A 25,813-nucleotide genomic window follows, 5' to 3' on the forward strand; every position below is an offset into this window, starting at 1 on the left:
CCTGCAGCCGGGAGGTGCAGCCCAGGGCAGGGACAGAGTGGGCCTCAGGGCCAGGCAGGCGGGCCCTGCGCTGAGCGTTGGGCTCCTCTGCCCCGTCCCCACGCGGCACAAAGCCGTGACTGGCAACCCGGGCAGGCAGATAAGCCTGTTTGCTCACAGGCCACACCTGCACGATCTGCAGAGGAGGAAGCAGCTTGGGGCTTGCCCAGCCCTGCAAGGCAGCAGCCCAGGCTGGGCCAGGCACACGCACGCCCCGCGGGGACATCTGTGCACCTGGGCTGCCAAGGAGGCTACTCGGGACCCAGCAGAGCAGCCCCGAGGTGCTGCTCACAGCCGCGTCGGAGCGCCACCCACTGAAAAAGTGGAGAGGCTGCAGGTCCGTGGGGTGGGTGGGGCAGCCACGCCCCCACCGCCGGCCAAGGGGCCCGGACTGGCCTCAGGACAGAGAGCTGCTGCCCCCTAGCGCAGGGGCCCAGCCCTGCACCGTCCCCGTGAGGCCCCCAGGCAGTGACCCTAATGTTGCTCAACCACACTTTGTCTTTACTGGAGGCCAGAAACTCTCCCCCAAGTGCCCCCGCGCCACGTGAGTGGGCTCACAGGGGCGTCTGCCATGGAGATGCCGCGAGAGAAGACAAGGAGCTGAGTGCAGGTGACATCCCGACTTTATACTCAATGTAACAGCACATGCGACGGGTGTATTTCGGGAATGCTTGACTGGAAACCCCAAACTCACTGATCCTCAGCAGCCACCCACCCCGGGCCCCCACGTCCTCCTCAGCTGTGGTGAACGCAGGGCCCCGAGGCCGTCACTGCGCAGCGACGGCGACCTTGGGAGCTGGTGCCGGGGGCCCCCGTGGCACCGGCATGTGGGGAGCCGCCTTCTGGCTCCTCTCTGCTGACAGGCGCTCCAGGCGCTCTGTGTAGAAGCCGTTGAAGTCGAGCCTGTGGGGTGAGGGTGGGGCTGGGGTTACTCCTGCAGATGCCCGGGTGTGGGGGCCCCCGCCCTGCGGTGGCCATACGAGACCCCGTTTCCTCCACACGGGTGGATGCCACTAGCATGCTCACATATGCGTGCACACACACGTACACACAGGCACGCACACACCAGCCTCAGGCTCCACACAGCTTTGCCAGCTCAAGCAATGCTGAGACTGGAACAAAAAACATAACTACAGGCAAGACAACAGGACCTCCAACCAGACGTGTAAGCACCGTCAGCAGCAGAATGCGGGTCCCCTTGCCCAGCCCGACACTGGACTCTGCAGGCACCCAGCCTTGCCCAGCAGCAGGGGCCCGAGGGTGCACCAGGTGTTGGGGATGCTCCCCTGGCCACCTCCTCACTGTTCATCAGGAACTGGGGGTGACACTGTCGCTGGGCATGCAGGGCAGGGGATTGTGGGTGCAGGCCCAGGGAGTAGAGCCGTGGGTGAGGCTGACCGTTGCCACATCAGGGGTGCCGGGGGACCAGCAGCAGCGTAAGGACAGACACCCTCACGTCTGTGGGGACTCGGGGGGCAGGGAGCCCAGGGGTGGGAGCAGCGCACGCGCACCTGGAGATGACGCTGGCCATGCCGTGCTCACAGTCGCTGGTGCTGTAGAGGCTCAGGCGGGCCAGGAGGTCGAGCAGGTGGGCTGAGAAGTTCTTGTCAAACTTGGTGATGGTGGCCTCGAAGCTGGAGGCCAGCTGGGGCGCATCCACGTGCTCAGCCAAATGCTGCAAGACAGGAGTCCGGCTCGCCCTGACCTTCCCCTTGTGTTCCAACAGCAGAATGAGTTTCAGGATGTTTTCAAGGGACGGAGGGTCCGGTTAGGGCATCACAAAGTTCCTGTGCCCGCAGGATGGAGCTGCTCAGACCTCAACAGTCTGTGTTCTGCCCTGGCCACCCCTCACAGAGGGGACGGAATGGGGACACGGGAGCTGGCACCTAGACTCACATGCTGGCAGCGGCCGACGGGCAGTTAGGGATGGACCCTCCCCTGTGCCAGCTGAGCGCCAGCCCCTGCGGGCCGTCCCCACAGCTCAGCCCTGAGCCACCCCCTGCTCTGTGGACAAGCTGGCCTCACCTGGAGCGCAGCCGTGCTGGCGTTCGAGGGGGTTTGGGGCAGTAGAGTGGGGGTCTCTGTGGCTTATGCTTAGAACCTAACTTTAGGACGGTTGTCTTTTCATCAAAGGGAAGACAGAAATGAGAGGGTGGTAGCAGGTCAGGACCCCAACACTGCCAGGCCTCAGGGAAACAGGCCACACACCTTCCGGGCGAGCTCCTTCCGGGCGCGCTCCTCAGCCCGCTCGGCCTCGGTGGGCGGCCCCAGCATGGTGCCATGCTCCAGGGTCAGGCGGCCCAGCTCCTCGTCCAGCTTCATGCTCTGTGTAAACCTCTTAGGAGCCAGAAAAACCTGCTTTTGTTATAACCAATTTGCTGCTAGGGACACCCCACTACGTGCCCCTGGGAGGCTGTAGGTGGACGGACACCACTTCTAGGCTGCCCGTCCCCGGGTTATGGACTCCCCTCTGAAAACACTTGCTTTTCACAGCATTTTCCAGTTTGCAACCCAACGTGGCTCCTAAGTGAGGAGTCAGTCCCCATGCCCCCGTCCTCTCTGTCTTCGGCGCTCTCACCTGCACGTTCCCCTGTGGGCCCCACCACCTCAGACGCCCCAGTGCCCTTGGGCCCTGGCGAGCCCCCACGTCACCCCTTCTGCCCCACTCATTTTCTGTTGCACCGCTTGTGACAAGTGCCCAGTAAAAACCTAGTCAAATGAGCCAAGTTCTGACAAAAGAGCGCCATGTGTTCAGGACGGCCAGGTGGGGCTCAGGAAGGACACTCGGGGGCCCCCGCTGGCCGACGGACGGACGGGGCGGCGTGGGCGGGGCTGCGGCCGCACCTGCATGCAGTTGGTGAACATGACGCACACAGACATGAGCTTGGAGAAGACCTTGAGCAGCTCGGGGTTGGTCAGCATGCAGTCCTTCAGGCAGGTGTCCAGGAAGCCCGTGTGGTGGCCCAGCACGTCGTCGATGTTGGAGGCCTGTGTGGGCGCAGGGCCTGAGCACGGCCGCCGGCGTCCACGCTGACCCTCGCGCTCCTGTGTTCTGTCCGTTTCGGGAATGAACCTATCTACGGGCTTCTGGGGGAAAACTCCAGAATACCACTAAAAGGGGATAACACTGAATGCGCCCCGAAGTCCAAGGTTTCTATTCCTGACAGGAAGGAAGGAAGCACGGCCACTGGGCACCTGCCTCTGGAACCTGCTGAAGGGCGAGGGGTCTTCTGGCCGAGAAGCCCCAGGAGGCCTAGGACCTGCTGGTGGGGGCACGGGGCGCCCCGCTTGAGGCTCTGCAGCTCCCGCAGAGGGCAGGTGCCGCGCTGTTCAAACGGCTGGGCCCTGGGGCCTGGTGTGTGGGAACAGCCCCCCCATAACGTGCGAGGAAGGACAGCGCGTGTGCAGAAGGCACGGCTCCTCCTGACAGGGCTGCGCATGGCCTCGCTGACGGCACCCCTGCCCTGACTCCCACCCAGCACCTTGATCCCTGGAGACCCTACGCTCGCGACGCCTCCTGGCTGCTCTGGAGCCTCTGAAGGGCCGTGGCCACGAGGTCGGAACTCACGGATCTCAGGTTCCTCTCAAGGACGTGCCAGGTCGGCTCCATGACCTCGAACATCATGTAGCACTGGATGTTCTGAACGAAGTTCAGCATCCGCTGCCGCAGGGTGAAGGCGCCGGCGAACCTGGGAGAGCAGACGTCCCGGGGGTGCTGTGGAGCTGGCTCCGGCCCACGGCCCGCTCCCAGCCTCAGAGTGCAGGGGGTCGGCAGGGGCGCCCGCTCCCAGCCGCATGCCTGACGTGGCCCCTGGGGCTCAGACACAGGCAGACCACACCGGGGGCCCCAGGCCAGCGAGCAGAGCTCCTCAGCCTTAAAACAGACGGGCTGCCAGCACCACGAGGCCCCCGCGCAGAGGCAGCCAGCCCACAGGCTATGCAGGTAGCTGGGGGACGGAGCGGGCGCCCCTCGGGGACGGCGATAGCCGTGCACACTCCGGGTGGCGTCCGGGGACCGCTTCCCGAGGGGACAGAGGACACACCACTTGGCAGAGTGCAGCGCATGCTGCTTGGCGGCCTTGTTGCTGATCCAGACGCTGCAGAGCTGCCGCTCCACGTGCTTGCAGTAGAACATGTGCCGGAACAGCATCTGGTAGCGCGTCAGGGCCTTCCTGCCAAGGGGGAGAGGGCGTGGGGGTCCCACTGACGAGGCTCTGGCCGGGACCACAGTCGGGCAGTGAGTTCGCTGACACACAGCTCCGGGCCCAGCCACCACCGCCGGGCAACCCCACGGGGCACACCAGCTGCAGAGCGAGGCGGGGGGCAGGCACGTCTGACCCTTCCCCCCAGAACCTAGAAGCTGTCCCTGAAGCTGGCGCCGACGGACCAGCTCACCTGTTGATGATCAGCGACAGGGGCCATTTGACCACGTAGTCAAACGAGAAGGCCTCCAGGCCGCTGAGCGAGAGCTCGGTGGGGTCGGCCTGCACCATGGCCTTCTCCTGCTGGGTCTCAATGGCCAGCACCCGCAGGAGCTGCGTGATGAGGTCGTGAGGCATCAGGTCAATCTTGGGGGAGAGAAACGGGAGCATCAGGTGTAAGCCCTTCATCAGTACCTGCTGCGCTGGCCACAAAGTGCATTACATTTTTTTTTCCTGCAAAATAAAAGACACTTTTCGTTTTCACCACTAACTTTACTGATCTGGAAAGTCTGAGTATGTCAGCTGCCTCCTGTGTGGTGCCCGACTGTGGAGCATCCCCAGCGAGAAATCTCCAGCGCGGAACTCCACACACCCCTTCTGACACAGCACCTTCTCCACACACTGCACAGATATTCTTCTGTGTTTCAGTGGCGTTTTTACCTTTCTTGAAATAATAAAGCATAATATGCCAAAAATGTTGCATATTTTCTTCTATCTTCAATATGAAAATGGATGCACAAAAATTCACCAATTTTGACGAGTTATTTTTAAATGCACACTGATAGGACAGCTGTCACAACACAACCTAACAAAAGTTAATGAAGTTAAAGACAACTAAGTGCTACTAGAGCCATCATACGGAAAAAAAAACCCACAAAACTTTTAGGCCACCCAATAAAGGTCTCATCACTGTGCCCTCACTGAAAGCGGGGTAATACTGTACAGGAACTGTAATTGAAAAAATGTTTTAACTTTGTATAATTTACCATAAAAGAACACTGAGCCATGACTGCCACCCCCCCATGCCTGTCAGCGAGGAAAGCAAGCAGGACTAGGGTACGTTCCTCTGCATCTTAGAGTTTGGCTTGAAAAACGAACCATCCGATAAAGACTTCAAAAATGAAACCATTTTCTATGAAAGTAGAAAAAGAAAACCGCGGAGGACTGTGTGAATGAGGGTCCACAGGGGCACCAGGTAAACCCGAGCCCCTTCCGAGAGCCCCTCTCCCCACTCGCCCAGGCCCAGGCCTGAGGGGCAGGTTACCCAGACAGCACTGCTCCCAGTGCCCGCTTACTGGAATGTTTATCAGGGGCCAACCACCCGCCTGGGGCAGTGTGAGCTCCCACAGCTGAGAGTCACCGAGAACGAGGGAGGAGGTGGCCTGCTCACCGTCACCATGGGGCCTCCCGTGGGGCACCCAGGTCCTCAGGCTGAGGTCAAAGATCAGCCTACTGTACAGGGGCGTATATGTCTTTTTTCTTTTTAAAGATTTTACTTACTTATTTACTTTTAGAGAGGGGGAAGGGAGGGAGACAGAGGGAGAGGAACAATTGGTTGCCTCTCGCACATGCAACTGGGGACCGACCCCACAACCCAGGCACGTACCCAGACTCTGAAGCAAACCAGTGACTCCTCGCTTTGCAGGACGGCACCCAGCCTGCTGAGCCATGTCAGCCAATATATTTCAATCTAGTAATTTCACTTCTAGAAACCTCCCCTGCGAAAATACTCTTGCACCTAAGTCCAGAGCCCAAAATACACAGGCAACAATTGAAGGGACAAGCAGACAGCAGACCGGTGGGATGTCTGCAGGACACGTCCCACACGGCGGATGCGCTTCTCGAGTTCACGCACAATGGTCTCCAGGCTGGACCACATGCCACAAAACAAGCCTCAGCCCCGACAAAATCGAAGGCATAGAACGCACTCCCTGATCATAATGGAAAACACTAGAAATCAACAACAGAAGGAAAACCAAAAGTCACAAATACGTGAAAATTAAACACCCTTAAGAATGAACATGTCAAAGAGGGAACGGAGATTAGACAAGGCAATGGCCCGAAACGTCCGGGACGCAGTGAGAGCTGTGCAGCCGGCACCTGCAAAGACCTCAAGTCGATAACCTCACGTCCCCCCTTAAGAAACCAGAGAAGGAACCAACTGCACCCAGAGTGGCCGCAGAAGGAAACGACGAGATCAGGGAAGGGACAGAGGACAGAGAGCCAGCTCCCCGTCTCCGCACACCTGCGCCTTCTCCTCCCCCCTCTCCAAGCTCCACGGGCCCTCCGTTTGCCTCTAAGTGGCTTCCTGAGCCCGTTACTCCCACCTCTGTGACTCTGTCAAATTTCTCTCACGCGTGAGTCTGGGCTGAGTTCTCTTGGCCCGAGTTCTCGGGTGAGGCTGCTGGACCGAGGTCAGGCCTGGCCCACTGGCCAGAGGCCTGGCATGGTTTGCTGCCGCCATGAGGCAGGTCGCTGACTTGGAGCGACGGCGCTCACACCAGAGCACAGCCTGCTTCCCCACAGTTATTCTGCGACAGGCGCTCTGCGGAGTCTCCTGCCTCTCGCATCATCTGAGAGTCAGAGAAACCTCTGGAAGAAACGTAGCCCGATGGTGTTGCTGCGAAATTACAGGGGCCTCAGAGCAGGAGGCTCTTTGTTGTTGTTGACAGACTGTCCCTTCTCCGGGCTCTGACATGACTGCGCTCGGCTAGTATATATGCCATCACTGAGTGACGCTGTCACCCCTGCTTCACAGAGGTGCAGACGGAGCATCTGAGACAACGAATCACACACACAGCACACATACACACGCACGTGTGCACACACGCACGTGTGCACACACACACACACAGCGCATGCGCACACACACCCCCACATAAAAAACAATAGGAAAAAATGCAGGACTCCCAAAGCTGCTTCTCTGAAAGGCCAACAGGACTGAACTGACAGGCGCGCAGCAGTGAAAGCAGGGACGTTACCGCCAACCTTACAGATGCGAGTAGGGTCGCGAGAGGCAATTCCAGCTCTGGCTCTAGCGACACCAGTGACTGAAACAGACCCGAGAAGGAAGCGACTCTGCACAGACCTGCAGCCAGTAAAGGGACTGAGACGTCCTCACAGGCAAATCCCACCAAACATGTCAAGGATGGACCCCAATCCTCCGGAAACGTCCCCAAACTGAAGAGGAGGGAACACTTCCCTGCTCAATCTACGAGGCCAGTGCTACTGGGGACCCAAGCCAAAGACACACAGTGCAGTGCAGGCCAACGTCCCCAAAGAACAGGGACTCAAGAACCCTCAGCAAACCCCGGCAAACCGGATGCAGGCACTCGGGGAGAGGGCTGCACTCCACGACCGAGCGGGACTTTTCCTGAAACGCAAGGACAGCTCCACGCACAGAAGTCAACATGACACACAGGAAGGGAGGACCCACGACCGTCTCGAATGCTCTCGACTGAGGCAGAAAGCATGGCCGTCCGGCACGGGCCTCTCCTGGGCTCGGTCCAGCCCTCGCTCTCGGGCGCGGCCCACCTTGAGGTCGTCCTTGAAGGGGTCCGTGTTGGCGGTGCTCATGCGCAGGGCCAGCTCCAGCAGCGCCTCCAGGCGTGGGGGCGTGATGTCGTCCACCGGCTTCTTCAGCTCCTCCTCTGTGAGGTCCATGAAGTGCACGAAGAAGTCTCCCTGGTCCATTAGGAAGTAGCGCTTGATGGACCTGGGTGAGGTGACGGGCAGACGTCAGCAAGGCCACCTGGCACGCGGACCAGCCGGGACGTGGAGGAACGGTGGCAGGTGACTGAGAAGGCCATGTGCACGCAGAGGGCTCCAGCAGCAACAGGCGGTGTGGGTGCTCAGCTCAGTGCGTGGCCGGTCCAGCTCCCACACGACCACGTGCCGGGTCCTGCAGGGCATGCTGCCAGGAACAGGTCGCTGTGGGGGCCCAGGAGGGGGTGCAGAGGGGTCGCTGTGGGGACCCCGGGCAGGGAGCAAGGCTGGGCAGGATGTGTCCATAGGGGTCTGGCAGTAGGCCAGACACCAGCTGGCCCGCACCCATTTGTAAAAACAGGCGGCACTGCGGGGAGCCCCAGGTCTGGCCCAGCCTTCCACCCGTCCCTTGCCGCGCTAGGGGGGCTGGTGCTCCGGGGAAGTGCGCACCTCAGGTGTGCCACCAGCTCCTGCTCCTCCATCAGGAAGTCCAGCAGCACCTTGCTGGCGTAGTTAAAAGCCTTCTCAATCTGCTCCACGTACGCCCGCTCCTTCAAGGTGTAGATGATCTCTTTGGCCACTGGGCAGGTGACATCGTGACCGCACTCCCTGACCACGTTTAGATATTTTCCTGAAAAGAGACGGAGGCAGAGTAGAAACTCCGTTACACACACAAGCAGAGGACCGGTCACAGAACAGACTGTGAGGAAGCTCCAGAAACCTGCTCTGGCCACGGCGGAGACACCTGTCACCAACCAAGGTCGGACGCAGTCCCTGCGGAGGCTTGCGGTAACAGCTCACACCTGGATCTCTGAGCAAAACCACAGACACAAGCCCCAGCAGCCTAACAAGGACCAGGCTCTAAGCCACCTCTCACCGTCCCCGGCAGCTCCACTCTCAGCCGGTGCGAGGCCTGGCCGCCAGCCCAGCTCCCGGCAGCACCACGTGCGCCTTCCTGACCCAGTGACTGACCACGCACACGGCCGGCCCGGCAGCCTATGTCCTCAGAGGCTTCTCCTGTAAGGCGTGTGACGCCGTGAGACGAGATGCACAGGTTTGGTTTTCACCCCCCTTTCCAGCATTGAGCTAACACCCGTGGCACCTGGTCATTGAGAAGCCCCCCACCTGCACCTGAGCTTATGCTAACACGGGGTGCCTGGCTGCCCAGTGAGCTTTAGGGGAGGCTGGTGGTCAAGGAAGCAGCCAGGCGATGAGCTGGCTACAATGCTCGGCCCTGACTGGCGGCCGAGGAGGGGCCTGGGGCTGGGACTGGGATGCCCAACTGTGCCCACAGGACAGAGCTTCTACAGAAATCCTGAAAAGGGGTTTGAGGAGCTTTTGGGTGGCCGGTGAACATGCCTACCTGTTAGGAGGGTGGTGCACCCCAAGTCCACAGGGACAGAAGCCCCTGTGCTCAGGGACCCTCCCAGTCCTTGCGCCACAGATCTCTCATCTGGCTGTTCACCTGAGTCCTTCCTGATAAACCAGTAACCTAGTAAGTCAAGTGTTTCCGAGTTCTGTGAGCTGCTAGCAAGTTACTGAACCAGGGGCGGGGTTACAGGGATCCCTGCTCTGTGGTCACCTCGGGACCCAACACTCCTAACTGGCATCCAAGCGGGCCCAGCACTGTGTGTGGGGAGTCAGCGCCAGGGATGCGCTGGACTGCAGGACACCCCGCCGGGGTCCGCAGAGACCCGGGGCCTGCGTGTGGGTCCGGAAACCCCCCCACGTGCTGTCAGGGTCACGAGTATAGCAGGTTTTCCTTTAAGTAAGAGTCCCAGAAACCTATCGGCAAAGAGGAAGGAGCGGGACCTGCTGAGACCGCCCGCTTGGGTCAGGGACAAACGCAGTCACGGAGAGCCAGGAGCCAGAGCGCGCCGGCGCCTGCCCTGCCCGGGCCTCACCTGTGCTAAGCACCTTGCCCGCCATCTTCTGCAGGAAGGACGGGATCTGCCGCTGCACCACTGTGTACCGCTGGTCCCAGTACCGGTCGTTGTAGTCCTCCTGGATCTTCTCCTTCCGCAGCTCGTGCTCCTCCACCATGAACTCGCTGCAAGCGTGCAGGCGTCCTGGGTCACGACCGTGGAGGCCAAGCAGCCTCACCGCCGTGAACCCTCTGTGGTGAGTCACCGAGCCTGCCAGCCTCACCAGGGTAGCGAGGCCACCCGGGGCCACAGAGCCGGGGCGAGGCTGGTTTGTCTCTACTGCAGCCTGTGCCTGGACCCAGCACTGCTGTCCAGCACAGGAGTGGGCACAGGACACACCTGGGACGCGGTCCCGTCCACCAGAGCCCACACCTCCCATCCGGTCTCAAACGTCACCTCCGCCCCAGGACCTAAAATGGCTCTCCTCACTCAGCCAGCACAGCAGCTTTTGTTATCTGGGTCATTAGTAGAGAAACTGTTTCTGAACCACAAATTTAATTTTTAAATATTTTGAAAAATAAATCTCAACACAGCAGAACTGTGAGCTGACATGTTTTGTTTCATGCACTTAAACTGTCACATTGAGGGGCCACAGAAGGAGGCCAAGGGACCAACAAGGCGCCTCCACGTCCACCACACAACGGAATGAGCTGAAGACCCCCCCAGCCCCACCTGTATGGGTCATTGATGATCCCCCTGTAGATCCACTTCTCCAGAATCTCAAAGTAGGGCACGCTGGCGGCCTTGGTGAGGTAGAGGCACAGCTCCTGCGCCTGGCTGTCCCCCGTGTAGTTGAAGCTCCGGTCGTGGAGGAGGCTCAGGGTGGAGCCCCCGACACACTCGCCTTTATCCACGGAGGTGGCTGTGAGGGGAGGAGGCGCTCAGTGCTGAGAAAGCGGGAGCCGCACAGAGTCCAACCTCCAAGCTCTGCCGGGCCAGGTGCCTCTTAAGGGGACACACTCAGGCCATAACATCGTAGCTGCTCATGAAGCTCACCAATGAGCGCTTCCAGTTTTCTCCCATGAATTAGTAAAACACGGAGCAACACTATTTTGGCCTCCCAACCACAGTGACAAAAGCAAGACACAGATGACCAGCCCCGTGGCCCCAGTGTCCCTCCTGTGACATGACCCGCCTCCTCACACCATGAGCTGCCACTCAGGCCCTGCCTGCACGCCACCCACCCCACCCCACAGCACCCCCGGCTGAGTGGAGACACACCGAGGGAGGCCAGGATGTCCATGGTGCGCATGGCCGGCTGCAGGTAGAACCAGAGCTTCTGCAGGGACAGCAGGCCTTGCCTCTGCAGCTGTTCCAACTGCGTGACCAGGATCAGGTGCTCCTTCACCAGCGTCCGCATGGCGGCCGCCAGCGCGTGGTTCACCTGCCCATACTCGAAGGAAGCCTTCTCCTCGATGAACCTGCGGGGAGGAGTGTCAGCGCCTCTGAGAAGCAGCAACTGCCTTTCCCGACGAGGCCGGACATTTTGTCCCGGCACAAATGCCCCACTCATGCTCACGCCCAGACTGGGCTCCCTGTCCTGGCCCTTCACGTTGCCCCACGAGTGAAGCTGGGTCAACACCTGCTCGGAGCCCAGTGCGTGCAAGAAGGCCGGCGCCCAGCACCTACCTGGCCACGGTAGAGTAGCTGGCAGCCACTGGGAGGATCCTGTTCACCAGCTCCCTGATGGACAGGTCCAGGTTGGGGTCCACGAGGAAGGTCCGGCTCTGTCTCCCGGTGAGGGGCTGGGCGCTGATGTACCTGCCGTCCACGCCCACCAGCACGTAGAGCAGGTCCTCCACGACGGCCGCCTCCTGGGAGGCCAGGGGCAGGGAGCCTGCGGGCCGCAGACACTGCTCGGGCCGCTCGCCTTGCCTCGGGGCCCCTGCCCCCACAGGCCTCTCTGCTGAGGCAACCTGCCCCCTAACGGCACGCTCTCACTCCAACCACCACGAATGTGGGGACTAGCTGCTCACTTGGCCTCAACTGATCCCACCGGGGCACCAAAGGCTGATTTCAAAACCACGAGGAGGAGAGGCGCTGGAGCCGGCAGACCAGGGAGCCGGGACCAGCCTGTCGGGGCCTGAGAGCACTAAGCAGGTGGAGGGCCTGCTCTCAGGGACGCGCCACACTCAGGGGTACAGTCAGGGTCTGAAAAGCACTCCCCGTGGGGTCACGCATACAGCAGTCACACGCTGCTCCGGGACCAAAGGAAGATCTTCTTTACGGACTTTAAAACGTTGACAATTTCTACCGTAAATACACAGCATGGGATGCTTCCCTTAAGACAACCCAGGAGACCTGAGGACAGTCCCAGGAAGCCAAGGAGGGCTCCCACCCAATGCCTCATGGCCCAGGCAGCTCCCAGCCCTAGAACCACCCACAGAGAGGTGGCCGAGCGTGGGGAGCCGGTGGCAGCAACCGGGAGAAAGCTGTCTCTGCAAACTGCCCCGCTGCCCACGAGCGGGCTGCCCAGGGCACCTGAGACCAAGGCCTGGCAGCGTGATGGCACCAGACTCTGCAGGTCACAGACGCCGCCAGCAGCACGCACCGTGCACCTGCACGCCTGCCCGTGGGTCAGGGTGGGCTCTGGGCACAGCGGCCTGCCGCCCACGGCCCACCGCGCGGGCAGTCGGAAGCAAACACTGCACGTACCGATAGGCGCAGCTGTGTCTGTGCTGAGGCCTGATCCGGTCAGAAAATCGCCGACCAGCGTGGGCCTCTCGTACACCCACGCAGGGAAGACGGGGAGGCGCTGGCCCGAGTTTTTTTTGTTCTGCTTCTCTCGGAGCATCTTTCTTGTGAGTTCTAGAGACTGGTGAGGACATTTAAAAAAACAAAGATATACTTTTAGTACAAGTAGTTAAAACTAGTAACACGGAACATAGGAGGGTTCAGTGTGTATGTGTAGAAATGCACACGGGACGGGGACCCAGGGCCTTGACAGGGTGTCAGTCTGTGCAGGGCCCCTACGTGTATGAACGGCAGTGGCAGCGTGGGCACCTTGCCAGCGCAGGCCGACTCTCGGGAGCCTATGCCTTCTCCTGTGGGCCAGAGTCTAGACACGTCCTGCTGGGTGAAGACATGGCCCCAGCGAACTGATGGCTGGAGAACGGGGGCCCCCACCCAAGCCCCTCAGGGACAAGGGACAGATGGAGAGCACTGCCCAGGGAAAGGCTGGCTCCAGGCACACGCACGGAGCAGCGGTCCTCCCAGGGGACTGGCCGCCAGAGGCTGACCAGGGCCGGTGTGAGCCGGCTTTCAGAAGCACCGGCTCAAGAGCAGGGAAAAGGGCACATGCCCACGCGGTTTCCTCATTGGTCACACAGGGTATCGGTGGGAGGGCTCTGTGAGGTGCTGGACACAGGACATGCCCCACTGGTGCTGGCTGCTGTCCTTGTCACCGCGGCTGCGCTCAGACCCTCAGAGGGACACAGCTCTGCGGGGCTCTAAGGCCAGAGGCAGAGCCATGAGCACCAATGTATAGAGAGCAGGGCAGGACGTAAGTTCAAAAGCAAGAAAAGCAGGAAGCACAGGAGAGAAAAGAACATCTGGAGAAAACTGTCTACAAAGTGTTACTTTAAAAAGGCAAACTGGGCAGCTTTGCGCAGTGGCCGTGTCGCAGCCAATGAGGTTTATCCGAGGCGCCATTACTGCTAGGAAGACAAGCTGTCAAAGACGAGCGGAGGGAAACGGGGAGTCGCAGTCCGTGTTGGTTGAACCCACACAACCGCGTGGCAGCGGGTGAGCCGGCCGCCCGCATGGGACGCCCCCCTGCCTCCGTCCGTCCACCCACGCCCCGGAGCCTTACCCACACCCAGCCAGTCCCGACTCATGTCCACATTCACTCTTGTCTGTAACAGACAACAGTGAGACGTGCCCCCGCAGCGGCGAGTGTGGGACGCGGGCGGCGGGTCCTGGTACCTGCTGCCAAGTGGAGCCCGCGGCCACGCTGCCGAGCTGCTTCCGCAGCGCCTCGAGCTCCTGCAGGGAGATCCTGGCGGCCGGGGCGGGGGTGCTGAGGCTGGCGCTGCTGCTGGCTGCGGCCGCGGCGGCCAGCTCGGCTCTCTCCCTTGCATTCTGCTGTAGGTACTGGAGCGTCTGCACACACAGGACCCTGTGTGACACGGGGGCCGCACGCGTGCGCCCGGCCTGCACAGCCGCCCGTCAGGTCCCCCCAAAGCTTCCTGCCACGAGGTGCCACGTCCTCTCCTCACACAGAAAGAAACACTGCAGTGTCCCCAGGGCCACTGCCCCCTCTACACCTGACTGCCCTGCCTGTGCCCGGCACTGGAGGCAGAGGGAGATAGCTGCGCCCCCGCCCGAGCAGCCCCGGGTCCCCAGAAGCAGAAAGATGGGCCCCCCGAGCCCCGGGATGCGCCACACGTGCTCTTCACACGCACCACGCACACAACTCAGAAGAGAACAAGGCACGTGATGACGAGAAAGAAAAGCCCCCCAGGCCTCCCGTGTCTGTCCCCACAAGTGAGGTTCATTCTGTGACAGGCGGGCAGGGCAGTGGCAGAAGCACCAGTGACAGTGGACTTGCGAGGTATCATCTCTACTGTGCGAGCCACGGGCTTATGACTCGCCGCAGGACCACCCCACAGAGCACCCCCAACAGACACGCCCGGACTGCACACGGCAGCGGTCACAGTTACCTCCGTGTCCTCCGTGAGCTTGGAGAGCAGGTACACCAGCGGGTCAAGGGTCCTCGTGTTCTTGGACTTCAGCTCCTCGTATTTCTTTAGAAAGTCTTCAGGCGTGCGAGAAAACTCTGCTATTTTAACCTCAAAAGCACAAACACGAGTGACTCAGTGACGATAATGAAGAATTGTAAAACCATCCTCCAGAAAATTAAACATAAAACCCCAAATACTGTGAAATTAGGCTAAATAACCACGTATCACTGAACTAAAACCAAGGAGACTCATCACACATTCTGTGAAGCCACGTTTCCTCCCGGGTCTGTCACACCCACTCTCCGAGGCTCACAGACAACGACCACGTGTCTTCTCCCTCAGCAGCTCACGCCTTTGCTCTGCTCTGTGCCCTCTAACGCGTACCAACACGTACAGGCTCAGGGATTCTATTTCCTCACTGATTTTTTTAAAAATATGTTTTATTGGTCATGCCGTTACAGTTGTCCCAATTTCTTTTCCCTTTGCTCCCCTCCACCCAGTACCCCCCTCCCTCCAGCAGTGCCTCCCTTAGTCCATGTCCATGGGTCGTGCATGTAAGCTCTTCTCTACGTCCCCGTCCTTCTGCTTCTTAATCCCTGCACCACTTCCTTCCCTCTCCCCGCTCCCCCTTCTGCCTCTCAGCTGACCCCCGCCCACCATGTTCCCCAAACCTATGATTCTGTACCGACTCTGGTTGTTTGCTTAGTTTGCCTGCTTACATTCCCCAGCTTCTGTTGTTGATAGTTGTGACACTGTTGTCATTTTGAAGATCACAGTTTTGCTCTTCTTTTTCTTAAGTCCCTTTGACATTTCATATAATAATGGCTCAGTGATGATGAACTCCTTTAGCTTTACCTTGTCTGGGAAGGACTCCATCTGCCCTTCCATCTTAAATGATAGCTTCGCTGGATAGAGTGATCTTGGTTGTAAGTCCTTGTTTTTCATCACTTTGAATATTTCCTGCCAGTCCCTTCTTGCCTGCAGTTTCTTTTGAGAAATCAGCTGATAGTCTTATAGGCACCCCCCTGTAGGTAACTCTCTGCTTTTCTCTTGCCGCTTTTAAGATTCTCTCTTTATCTTGAACCTTTGGCATCTTAATGATGATGTGTCTTGGTGTGGTCCTCTTTAGGTCTAGCTTATTTGGGACTCTCTGTGCTTCCTGGACTTGTATGTCTATTTCCTTCCCCAAATTAGGGAAGTTTTCCTTCATTATTTTTTCCCATAATTTTTCAATTTCTTGCTCTCCCTCTTCTCCTTCTGGCACCCCTATGATTCAGATGTTGGCACATTTAAAGTTGTCCCAGAGGTTTCTAAGCCTGTCCTCATTTTTTTTCGATTCTCATTTCGTCCTCCTGTCCTGGCCGACTGTTTGTTTCTTCCTTATGTCTAATTTGTTGATTTGAACCCTGGTTTCCTTTCTTTCACCACTTGTTTAGTGTGGATTTTCCTTCATTTCAGCCAGGACAGCCTTTATTCTTTCCCCGTCCCGTCAAGTCTGTGAGCATCTTTACCACCAGCACCTTACACTGTGCATCTGTTAGATCATCTATCTCCTCATCTGTTAGGTTCCTTATCTGCTCGTTGCTTAGTTGTGTCACTGGGACCTTGACCTGCACCCCTTTCCAGGCTGTACTTCTCTTTCTCCTCATCTTGAGTTTTCTGTGTCTGCCTCTGTGATTTAGGTAGGGCTGTCGCACCTTTTATAGGGGGCAGAGCCTTACCTATTCATTAGTGCTGGTGACTTGCTTCAGCGCATTTTTGCCCTGTGTGTGGGGGAGGGGCCTGAGAAGGGACAGTGTCCGCTGCCGCCACTTCTCCAGGCACTTCTCCTCTTCGAGACTGCTAGCTTCTTCCTCTGCCCCAACTCCCACTGGCTTTCCCAGTCAGAAGCAATGCGGCTCTATTTTCCCTGGTGCTGGAACCACTAGCTACCCGGTCTGGTCTGGGGCTGGGATCGTTTCTCAGATTTAAGCTACAGGACTATTTTTTCCCATGGCTAGAGTCACTATACTGCTAGCTGCGCTGCCAGTCTGGCTCCCACCAGCCACATGCCACCAAGCACCGCCCTGGCAACTGCTGCTCTGCTCCTCGTACCGTTCTGGCTGATTATTTCTTCTTCATTCTGTTGCTGAACTTGCCTGTAGTTTTGATTTTCCGGATTTTCTGTTTTTTAGTTTTGAAGTGGCTATAAATTTCTTATTTGTATATATTTATGCCTTCATCTTGGCCGGAAATCCTCCTGAGTTTTGATGCTCCCCTTATAATAAAACACTGTGTTCCTAATCACTGTGCTCAGTGAAGTTTTGTAACTACGCTTGTGCTATCATTAAGCTGTTTAAGTAACTGAACACTCACAATGTGTTTTCAAAGAGATTTCAAAATTACCTTTTACTACAGAGCTATAAATTTATACAAAATTATATATTCCAAAATTATTTGATTTGATTTTTTAAAAAAAGATTTGCCCTGGCTGGTGTGGCTCAGTGGACTGAGCACCGGCCTGTGAACTGAAGGGTCACCGGTTCTATTCCCAGTCAGGGCACAGGCCTGGGTTGGGAGCCAGATCCCCAGTTGGGGGAATGTGTGAGAGGCAGCCACACATTGATGTTTCTCTCCTTCTTTCTCCCTCATTTCCCCTTTCTCTAAAAATAAGTAAATCTTTTTTATCTATTTTTATTTTTATTTTTTTTTAGAGATGGGAAAGGAGGGAGAAAGAGCGAGGGAGACATCAATGTGTGAGAGAAACAGCCATCGGTTGCCTCTCACATACCCCCAACCGAGACAAAACCTGCAACCCAGACATGTGCCCTGACAGGAAATGGATCCGGCAACCGTTTAGTTTGCAGGATGACGCCCAATGCACTGAGCCACACCGATCAGGGTTATTTATTGATTGACCTTAGAGATAGGAAGAGAAAGAGAGGATGGACGGAGAGAGTGGGACAAACACTGATCTGCTGCTCCACTTATTTATACCTCGATCCTTGTTACGTGCCCTGACCGGGGATTGAACCCACAGCTTGGCATATCAGGACGATGCTCCAACAACCAACTGAGCCACCTGGCCAGGGTGAGTGAATTCTGTGTTTTCTGAATAAAGAAAAGTAATTCACTTGGAAGGGATTTCAATGTGGTTACTACCAGGGGCATTCTTTTCCGTCAGAGAACCGTCTGTGTCATGATGTGACTACCCGTCAGACACAGCTGCATGACGGGCATGCAGGGCACGGGGAGGGGCCTGGGCTCCCTGAGTTTCGGTCGACCCATCAGCCTGGGCCGAGGAGCAGAACTGCCACAGGGTCGACAGAAAGACCTGCCGAGGCTCCGGCATCATCACCGGCTTGGCCAGGCCACCCCGTCAGGGGGCTGAATGTGCCGCGCAGGGACGGGCCCTCACCTTGGCACTGTGCGCAGACACCGTGGTCGTGACATACGGGGTCCGGTTCTTCTGCAGCAGGTCAATGTAAACCTCAGCCCCCTCCCCTCCGTGCACACGCAGCAAGCTGAGCAGCTCATTGACATCGTGGTGAATCCGAAACTCACTCATTGTTTTGGCTCTGAGACATCACAGTATGCTGTCCTGAAGGAAAGAGGAAAGCCATTTATGAAAACAAAACCAGCCCTGGACAATCAATGTTACTCTCCCTCTGTCTCCCCCCTGAAAATAAAATCTTTGAAAAAAGAAACAAAACTATATTAACATAAAAATTTTAAATGAATCAAATTCGGCTGTCATGTCTGTGAGAGACCAAACAGTCCTGTGAGCCACAAGACACCCCTACTGGCCACTACTGTCACCGCCTCTTGCTGAGGGTCCACCCTGTAGGGCTTCTTCCTGGTCCTCCCCTCCCTGCAGGTCGCGTCCCCTGGTGTGGTCTGTCATTTGTCGCGGGCACTGTCTCCAGTGGATGAGTGGCCTTTGAGGACCCACAGCTCCAGCCAGTTTCCTGGCCCAGGCCTCAGCATGGGAGCCCGCAGGTGCAGACTGTGAACCTACAGGCCCGGGCCACCATCACCCTGGGCGACCTCAACAACACGGGGCCCTGGGCCCAGGGCGGGCAGACTCAGCGGTCCTAGGTCTGTGAGGGAGCGCCATATGGGCCGAAGCCACTGGCCCGTCCCAGCACAGGGACTTACACCCCAGCGCCAGCCCACGAGGCGCACGCCGGGTCCCCAGGCCCTGTGCTGCTCTGGTTTGCGCTCTGCGCTCTGGCGCCAGGACAGGCCCTTCTCTTGCCCAAGCTCAGCTGCACACACAGGAGCTTTCCATAAAACTGCGGCGCGTTTCCTGGGCATTTGAGCTGGGTGTGGTCTCACTTCAGCTCAGCCTGCCCTGTCGACCAGGTGTCCCTGGTCTCACCATGAGATACAGGACCCTCTGGCATCAACGCCAACACTGTGTCCCCAACGGACAGCAGTGGCCTGCACGGGGCTTTGCTCCCAAGGATGACAGTTCCAGTCGGCCATTACCATCAGCAGCACTGACAAAGGGAGTGAACAGACACCCACGGGCAATTAGCAACAGATCCAAACAACAAAGATGAGCAAACTGACCCGCTTCACATAAACATTTCAATCTCCCCACGCGGGTTCCTAACTTCAGACCCACAAACAACAGAAGAACCGCTGGAACCAAAGACAGAGTCATTTCTGTCTGAATTTCCCGAGAGGGTCTTTCAACAGATTCTCAAAGGCTCTGTGGCCCAAAGAAGGTGAGGGACCACGTGCCGACAGCTGAAGAGACAGCCCAGCACACGCTCCACAGCTGATGACTCATGGTCCTAAGGGTCACTGTGCCCTTGGGGGCTGGAAAACAAGCTCTCTGGACGCAATTACAGTTCACGGTACAGAAACATCAAACGCTGGCCAGAGGCAGCGTCTCCACACAGAGGTGCAGGAGGGGGCCCAGCGGGTCCCCAGGAGCTCCCAGACAGTCCCTGCAGCTGCTGGCGGGCGCGTGGATCGCGCAGGGCGCCCGGGGCAGGAGGGACGCGGGCCAGGGGCTGCGAGCCGGTCCTTTCCCGGAGCCCTCTGGGGAGAACAGCACGCCCTCCCCCAACCCCCGAGATGAACCTCAGCCGTTCCCGAAGAGCAGGCGCTTTCTAGGTTATAAAGCAGCTCAAATGTTGCTGCTGCTCCCACCAAGGCCAACCGATGGGAAATGTTCGTCTCACCTGAGAAACGGCTGCTTTGCAGGAGGAACCGGCTCTGAAGCACCGACACCCTAAGCCGCCACGACCTCGTAACTCCCCGAGATGCCACAAACCACGGCAGGCAGAAACGACCACTCAGCATGCCCCCGCTGCCCCTTCGAGCCCAAGGAAACCAGTCCCCACACCCCACATGGTTTCTGCGGACTGTCCGGTACGCGCCGGGTGCAGGACCCTTTGGCCGCGGGAACGGCCAGTGTCCCCCACTGCAAGCAAGCACCCCTCCCCCAGGCACAGCGCGCGGACAAAGCCCTGCCGAAGGGGGGCCGCGATTCCTGGCGTGAAGGCTTATGAACACTCCGAGGCGCCTGCTGTTCTCTGTGGATGTGGGAGCAACTCCTGCAAGAACAGGGGCTCGCACCTGCAGGCAGCGTCCTGGGAACCCTGTGCTTGGTTGTCACGGTGACTGGAAGGGGCCAGAGGCCAGGACGCTAAACACCGGCAGCTTCTGCACCAGATGCAACTTGGAGGAACGTTTAACGGCAGCGGCTCGCTGGGGGCTTCCCTCCACCCGCTGCGACGGAGGGGCCGGCTTCGGAGCCAGAGCAGGCCCTTCCTCCGCCTCACACGCGGGAGCGGCCGCGTCGCTGCGCCAGGACGCCTAGTTCACACTCGCTGGTGCACGGGCCACCGACCCCAGAGGGAAGCGACAGGGGCCCTGCTGAGAGCTCAAGCCTAACGGCTCAGATTGGCTGGAAAAAGTTCAAAACTCAGAGAAGAGAGTAAGGGCTGAGATGCAGAGCCCGGGTGTGCCCACGGCTCACGTCTGGCCCGTGAATGACTGGCCGGGATGCGGCCGCAAACAACCGTCCCCTCCAGGACGGAGTCACCGCCATCCCTAACGACCCCGCTCTCATTTCTGAAAGAAAGGCGCCCGCACGTCGTGCCGACGCCGACCCGCTGGGAGCACCGGGCTCCCCAGTCAGCCTCGCGCACCCTGGCGTCCCCTTCCTACTGCCGTCGGGGACCTGCTGGCCGCTCCGGTTTCCGCGCCGGGAGCACCGGGCACGGCGCCCTGTGCGGCGCAGACGCTGAGCGGCCGGGGGAGACGGGAAGGCGGGAGGAGCGCGGGGCTCGACCGCGGGGGGCCGGGCCGGGACTCGGGGAACGCGGCGCCACCGAAGGGCTTTAAGCAAAGGAGGCGTCCAGTGAAACCCGAGCTTTCCGAGGGCCGGGAGCGGCCGGCAGGGAGGGCGCGAGCCCCGGCAGGAGGGAGCCTGCACGACCGGGTCTGGGAAGGATCCAGACGTCCGCTCAGGGACTAAGCCGCCCCGGAGCGCGGCTTCCGCTCCGCACGGGCCGGGGGCGAGGCGGGGCGGCCCCTCCGCGGCGGCCGCACTCACCGCCGGCGCAGCGCCACCGCCAGAGCCCGCCGAAACCCGCCGCGCAGCCCGCGCCGGAGGCGGAAATGGCTCGCGACGTCACGTCCGGCCCCGCCCCGGCCGGCTCGCGGACGGTGGCCGGCAGGCTGTGGCGCTCCCTGTCGCGCAGGGCGATGCAGCTGCCGCCCGCTCTGCACGCCCGCCTGGCGGCGGGGCCCGGGGCCGCGGAGCCGCTACCCGTGGAGCGGGACCCTGCCGCTGGGGCCGCGCCCTTCCGCTTCGCGGCGCGCCTGGTGAGCTTCCCGCGGGAGCACGAATTCTTCGAGGTGCGGGAACCGAGGGAAAGGGTAGTTGCCGAGGGGCGGAGCCTAGAGCCGCGGGGCCGGGGCATGGGCGGGGCCTGAGGATGTGGGCGGGGTCGGAGTGGAGTCTGGGGCGGGGCTAAGGCGGGGCGGAGCCCGGGTGGGTGGGGCCTATAGTTGTGCGCCCGCCACGGTTCTGCAGGACGGGGACGTGCAGCGGCACCTCTACCTCCAGGACGTGCTCACGCAGGTGGCCGGGGAGCCCGAGAGGCCCAGGTGAGCTTCTCTGCTCCCCGCGTCGCCCCTCTTCGCTCCCCACCTCGCCCACTTCCCGGGCCCCCGGGCCTCCAGGCCTCCCTTTCCCTGGTGACCTGTCCTCTGCCTGGACCACCGTCCAAGCGCCGCTTTGTTGGCCGTTGGCCTCGCCACCACCTGGCTGGCCTGTAAGAATGTAATTCTGAAAGAAGTATGACTTGGAATTTCAAAAGAAACATCCGAAGCTGTGTCAGGTCACCGAAAGGGAGGGCAGCGACGGCCGCTGTTCTCCGTCAGCAGCGGTTTCCTTTGCCAGGGTGCCCGAGTTCACCTGTCAGGTGGCGGGCTGCTGCCAGGTCTTCGACGCCCTGGAGGACTACGAGCACCACTACCACACTCTGCACAGAAACACGTGCTCCTTTTGCAAGCGCGCCTTCCCCTCGGGACACCTGCTGGACATCCACATCCTGGAGTGGCACGACTCTCTGTTCCAGATCCTGTCCGAGAGGCAGGACATGGTGGGTGCCACAGCATCCTGGGGGCTGGGCCGGGGCGCTCTCACCAAGGGTCAGAGCTCCCAGTTCTGGGGTTAGGGCAAAACCAGGGGTCGCCTTCCCTGCCCTGGCCCCCAGCCCCGTGGATGGAAGCGGCGCCGTTTTTGTTTCAGTATCAGTGCTTGGTGGAAGGCTGCGCCGAGAAGTTCAAGACCAGCAAAGACAGGAAGGATCACCTTGTGAGACGTCACCTCTACCCTGCGGACTTCCGGTTTGATAAGCCAAAGAAAAGCAGAGGATCAGTGCGGAGGTGAGTGTGCACGCACTGCAGGGGGCGGCCACCCCTGGGCTCAGAGGCCGTGGGGTTTGTAGACACTGCAGGTCAGCACCTGTGACCCTCACTGTCTGGTTTGGCTGCGGGTAATGGGAACCCTGCCCAATGGGAGCTGTTAGCCATAGGGGTGCAGCGAACGGGGGCCTGTTCTGCTGCAGCCGCCCTGCTGTAGGGAGCGCCTAAGGCGACAGCCTGTTGTCCCAGCTCCGCAGGGAAGCACTGGGGAGCCATCGCGCTGTCCCCCTGGGGCTTTAGGGCATCATCCTGCTTGCCTGCACTCACATCTCCCTCGATTGTATCTGACCTGCACCCAGCACAGCAGCTCCACCTCCAGGTCACCTGCCAGGTGGGCCTCTGGGAGTTTGTCCCAGTCTGTGAGCCCATGTAGGGCTCTGGCTTTTCAGTTGTCCTGCTGGTATGTTGATGAACTTGACAGCGGCCATTTATTACACATGATTGTTTAGGGTGCATGGTAGGGGAACATCCCCAGGAATAATTCTTAAGCTTATACTATGTTGTTTTGTCTCTTTTTAAAACTGGTTCAGGTTAAATTTTGTAACTATCTGAAAATTACATTGGAAGTTGCATTTTCAGACAAGTTTGTTTTTCTCAAACAGGGTCTTGGTGTTTAAAATAATTGCGAGAACGCGCTGCAGTGTGGGAGGTTTTTATAAGGCCTTGAGCATGAGGGGAACCCCTTCTTACCGAGGGATCATTTTAGGACAAAAAGTCTGTGCTGGGCCAAGACATCAGTGTTTGGGGGAAGGCTCTTAATAGTGTATCGTTAATTTTAGTTAATTTCTCACTAACTCGTGTGGAAAGATGTTTGTCATGCTTCATTGGCATTTATCACGTGGCACCATAAAGATACAGTTTCTAAAGGCAAAGTCTTAATTGTTACACTTGAATTTGTAAAAGATGGCATTTGTTGTATCAATACTCACTTTTGATCTTGGCATAATTCTTCTAGTCCTGGTAGCCTGACAGTTACGTGATGCCAAAATAGTTATAAAATGCCTGCAGGAAAAAGTAGTCTCCTCCTGGTGAGTTCATGTCTGGACTACATGGGGCTAGCCCACCACCATGCGGAGCCCCGCTCACTCCTCTGCCTTCCACAGCCCCGCTGCACCCACGGCCTCCCAGCAAGTGTCGGCAGAGGCCCTGGGGGATGACAGGGAGCCACTGGAAGGGGACGCCATGGAAGTCTGCTCCGAACACGTGCCACCTGCAGCAGAGCCCACGGGTGAGAGGCGGACCTACGGCCACAGGTCAGTAGCTGACATCTCTGAAGCTCTGCACCTGTGCTTTCTACGGTGGATTCCGGGTGTGACCCTGGGGAAGTGGACGCTGGCTCAGTGGTGGGGGGTGGGAGCTGGGAGCCTGGCTCTTCACGGTGCGTGGGGGCAGCCTGGTGACTGTGGCTCCCTCTGCCTCCGGGGCCCTGCAGGCAGGAGTGCAGAGTGCCACCCCTTCTGGGCAGAGAAGCTCGTTGCAGTTGCTTACATTACACCCTGTGAGGCTCTTTCTAGTATTAATTGTGCTTTTATTGGGTTAAACTTGAGTTCGAATCTAATTTTGGGGAAAACGTTGGACAAAGAAGGACTTGTGTTCCTCAGCTGCCTTCATGCAGCTGCTCATCCTTTGGCCAGTGAGTGAGCCCTGATGCCAGGGGGCAGTTAGGGTTTCGGATGAGGCGGGTGACAGGAAGTTACCCTGGGGCGCTGGCAGGAGCTGGTCCCCACAGGAGGCAGGTCAGAGGCTGGCCAGTGGCAGAGGGAACCACCCCAGAGCTGCGGAGCAGTCTCTGAGGAGAAGGAGCCGCCATCGGGAGTGTCCCGTGAGTGGAAGAGAGAGCATTCTGGACCAAGAAGAAAACGCGCAAGACTGCTCTTGGGAACTGCGCGTTTGTTGGCAAAGGTGTGATGCTGTAGTATGAAGGTTTTTTTCCCTTTCAGAATACCTTCCACAATCTGTTTTGGTCAAGGGGCGTCACGAGGGTTTAAAAGCACCAAGAGGAGAAATAAGCACCAGTGACAACTGAGCCCGAGGGCGACAGTCGCAGACAGCAGGGCCGGCGCCCTGGTGGACGAGGGTCAACGGTGAGCCTGCTCATGTGGCCACCCCAGGACCAGGCCTCTGCCATCCTCGGTCCTTGGGGGAATGGCTGTGTGACACCAGTAACCAGTGTCAGCAGCGAGAGACCGCGGGTTCCCGGAGGTGGTGGCCCTGATGAGCGCTCCAGCTCCCCTCCCTCTGTAGGGGCCGTCCTACAGGCTTCCTATTTAAAGCAAATGTTTTTCACAAAAGGCCTCTAGTCTTTTCCATGTCGCTGAACGAGACAGGAATGAGCAGTGACTACGCATGAGCATCTGGGTTTTGGCTGCAGCTCTCAGGAAGGGTTATGAAGTCTTGGCTCCTCTGGTGGGGACAGTGGGCGGAGGGCTGGCCACCCTGACAGCCCCAGGTCAGCCTGTCCCGCAGTCTGAGTGAACCCCGCTGGGGGGCGGCCTGAGCCTGCGGTCAGTGCTGGGAGGCGGAGCGCCAGCCCGGTGGGCAAGTGCCCCAAGGAAGGACAGCGCCAGGCAGGAAGGACGGCGCCCAGCAGAAGGAAGGGGCCAGCACCAGAGCTGACAGAGCAGAGCCCAGAGACTGCAGTCCCCCCACCGACGCGACCACCAGGCGGCTCAGGAGGGAGCACACGCAGAGGCGGCATGTGGGCAGAAACAACAGACCAGCGCTGTTTCCATCAAGTAAGGGCTGTCAGCCTAGGTCTGGCCGAGTGGGGAGCCTCCAGAGGCCTCATCCCTCGCAGGCGGATGCCTGGGTGCTTCCGTGCTGTCTGTGCCCGCCACCCCCACCCCCACCCCGGGCTCTGGCTGGGCCGGCAGCAGGAGGATGCCCCCTCCCAGCGCAGCTCCACCTGCCCTTATCCTGGGCTCTGGGTTTGACCAGAGGCAGCTGCCCAGCTCTGATAGTCACACCCAAAGCCCTTGGAGACCGGAGGGGGTCTCAGATGGTGTCACATCACACAGTGACTACACACGCTAGAAACTCCTGCGGGGTTGCTGGGTGCTCAAGGGAAAAGGGTAAAACCTAAGGACAGGTCCCAGCATATTGAACTGAGGCCTAACGAACACTTTCCTTAATGGACAGTGGCCAGCCTTGGCTGAGGGTCGTGCCCTAGAGAAAGCAGCTAATGTGCAACACCACTCGCCTGTCCGTCTCCCCCAGAGCCCCTCCCAGCTCCTGTGCGTCTGTGCAGTGAGCTCTCCGCGCGCGCACGCTGGCCTTCCCTGCAGCAGTACGTGCTGCCAAAATCCTCACGTCCACGCGCTGGCCGCCA

General features: G+C 59.1%; 2 protein-coding genes and 1 pseudogene across 3 annotated transcripts; 2 read left to right on the forward strand and 1 right to left on the reverse strand.

Annotated features, from left to right (window-relative positions):
* Positions 1-644: 644 nt before the first annotated feature.
* TUBGCP2 (tubulin gamma complex component 2) lies at positions 645-21,188 on the reverse strand. Its single transcript, XM_090278814.1, has 18 exons — positions 21,107-21,188; positions 17,951-18,133; positions 14,533-14,661; positions 13,796-13,972; positions 12,527-12,686; positions 11,501-11,708; positions 11,093-11,292; positions 10,544-10,733; positions 9,851-9,996; positions 8,397-8,577; positions 7,776-7,956; positions 4,435-4,607; positions 4,083-4,211; positions 3,608-3,728; positions 2,884-3,027; positions 2,248-2,376; positions 1,551-1,714; positions 645-942 (listed from the first exon to the last, which is right to left on the reverse strand). Exons 2-18 carry the CDS (start codon positions 18,098-18,100, stop codon positions 807-809), a joined length of 2,718 nt encoding a protein of 905 aa, XP_090134940.1. The 5' UTR covers positions 18,101-18,133; positions 21,107-21,188; the 3' UTR covers positions 645-806.
* On the forward strand, positions 13,471-13,531 carry LOC150010816 (U4 spliceosomal RNA; annotated as a pseudogene).
* Positions 21,189-21,221: 33 nt separating the features above from the next.
* Positions 21,222-24,778, forward strand: ZNF511 (zinc finger protein 511). 2 transcript variants are annotated; one of them, XM_090278812.1, is made up of 6 exons: positions 21,222-21,411; positions 21,590-21,663; positions 21,959-22,160; positions 22,310-22,446; positions 23,589-23,738; positions 24,426-24,778. In XM_090278812.1, the coding sequence occupies exons 1-6, from the start codon at positions 21,259-21,261 to the stop codon at positions 24,502-24,504; spliced, it is 795 nt and encodes a 264-aa protein (XP_090134938.1). In that variant the 5' UTR covers positions 21,222-21,258; the 3' UTR covers positions 24,505-24,778. The 2 variants fall into 2 exon arrangements, with proteins under 2 accessions (XP_090134938.1, XP_090134939.1); XM_090278813.1 differs by having other exon boundaries at positions 21,222-21,378.
* Positions 24,779-25,813: the final 1,035 nt, after the last annotated feature.

The sequence above is a fragment of the Furipterus horrens genome, unplaced genomic scaffold (genome assembly GCF_987537825.1).
Source record: "Furipterus horrens unplaced genomic scaffold, mFurHor1.1.pri manual_scaffold_5, whole genome shotgun sequence".
NCBI classification, from domain to species: domain Eukaryota; kingdom Metazoa; phylum Chordata; class Mammalia; order Chiroptera; family Furipteridae; genus Furipterus; species Furipterus horrens.

What these genes read in the sequence shown, in the direction of transcription:
- ZNF511 (XM_090278812.1), top strand. Translation starts at nt 21,259, where the DNA reads ATGCAGCTGCCGCCCGCTCTGCACGCCCGCCTGGCGGCGGGGCCCGGG. An exon ending in GGGAGCACGAATTCTTCGAG is followed by an intron (nt 21,412 to 21,589) that starts GTGCGGGAACCG and finishes ACGGTTCTGCAG; the next exon opens with GACGGGGACGTGCAGCGGCA. An exon ending in AGGCGGACCTACGGCCACAG is followed by an intron (nt 23,739 to 24,425) that starts GTCAGTAGCTGA and finishes TTTCCCTTTCAG; the next exon opens with AATACCTTCCACAATCTGTT.
- TUBGCP2 (XM_090278814.1), bottom strand. Translation starts at nt 18,100, where the DNA reads ATGAGTGAGTTTCGGATTCACCACGATGTCAATGAGCTGCTCAGCTTG. An exon ending in GCGCTGCACTCTGCCAAGTG is followed by an intron (nt 3,729 to 4,082) that starts GTGTGTCCTCTG and finishes CTGCTCTCCCAG; the next exon opens with GTTCGCCGGCGCCTTCACCC. An exon ending in GGAAGGAGCTCGCCCGGAAG is followed by an intron (nt 1,715 to 2,247) that starts GTGTGTGGCCTG and finishes CCTGTCTTGCAG; the next exon opens with CATTTGGCTGAGCACGTGGA.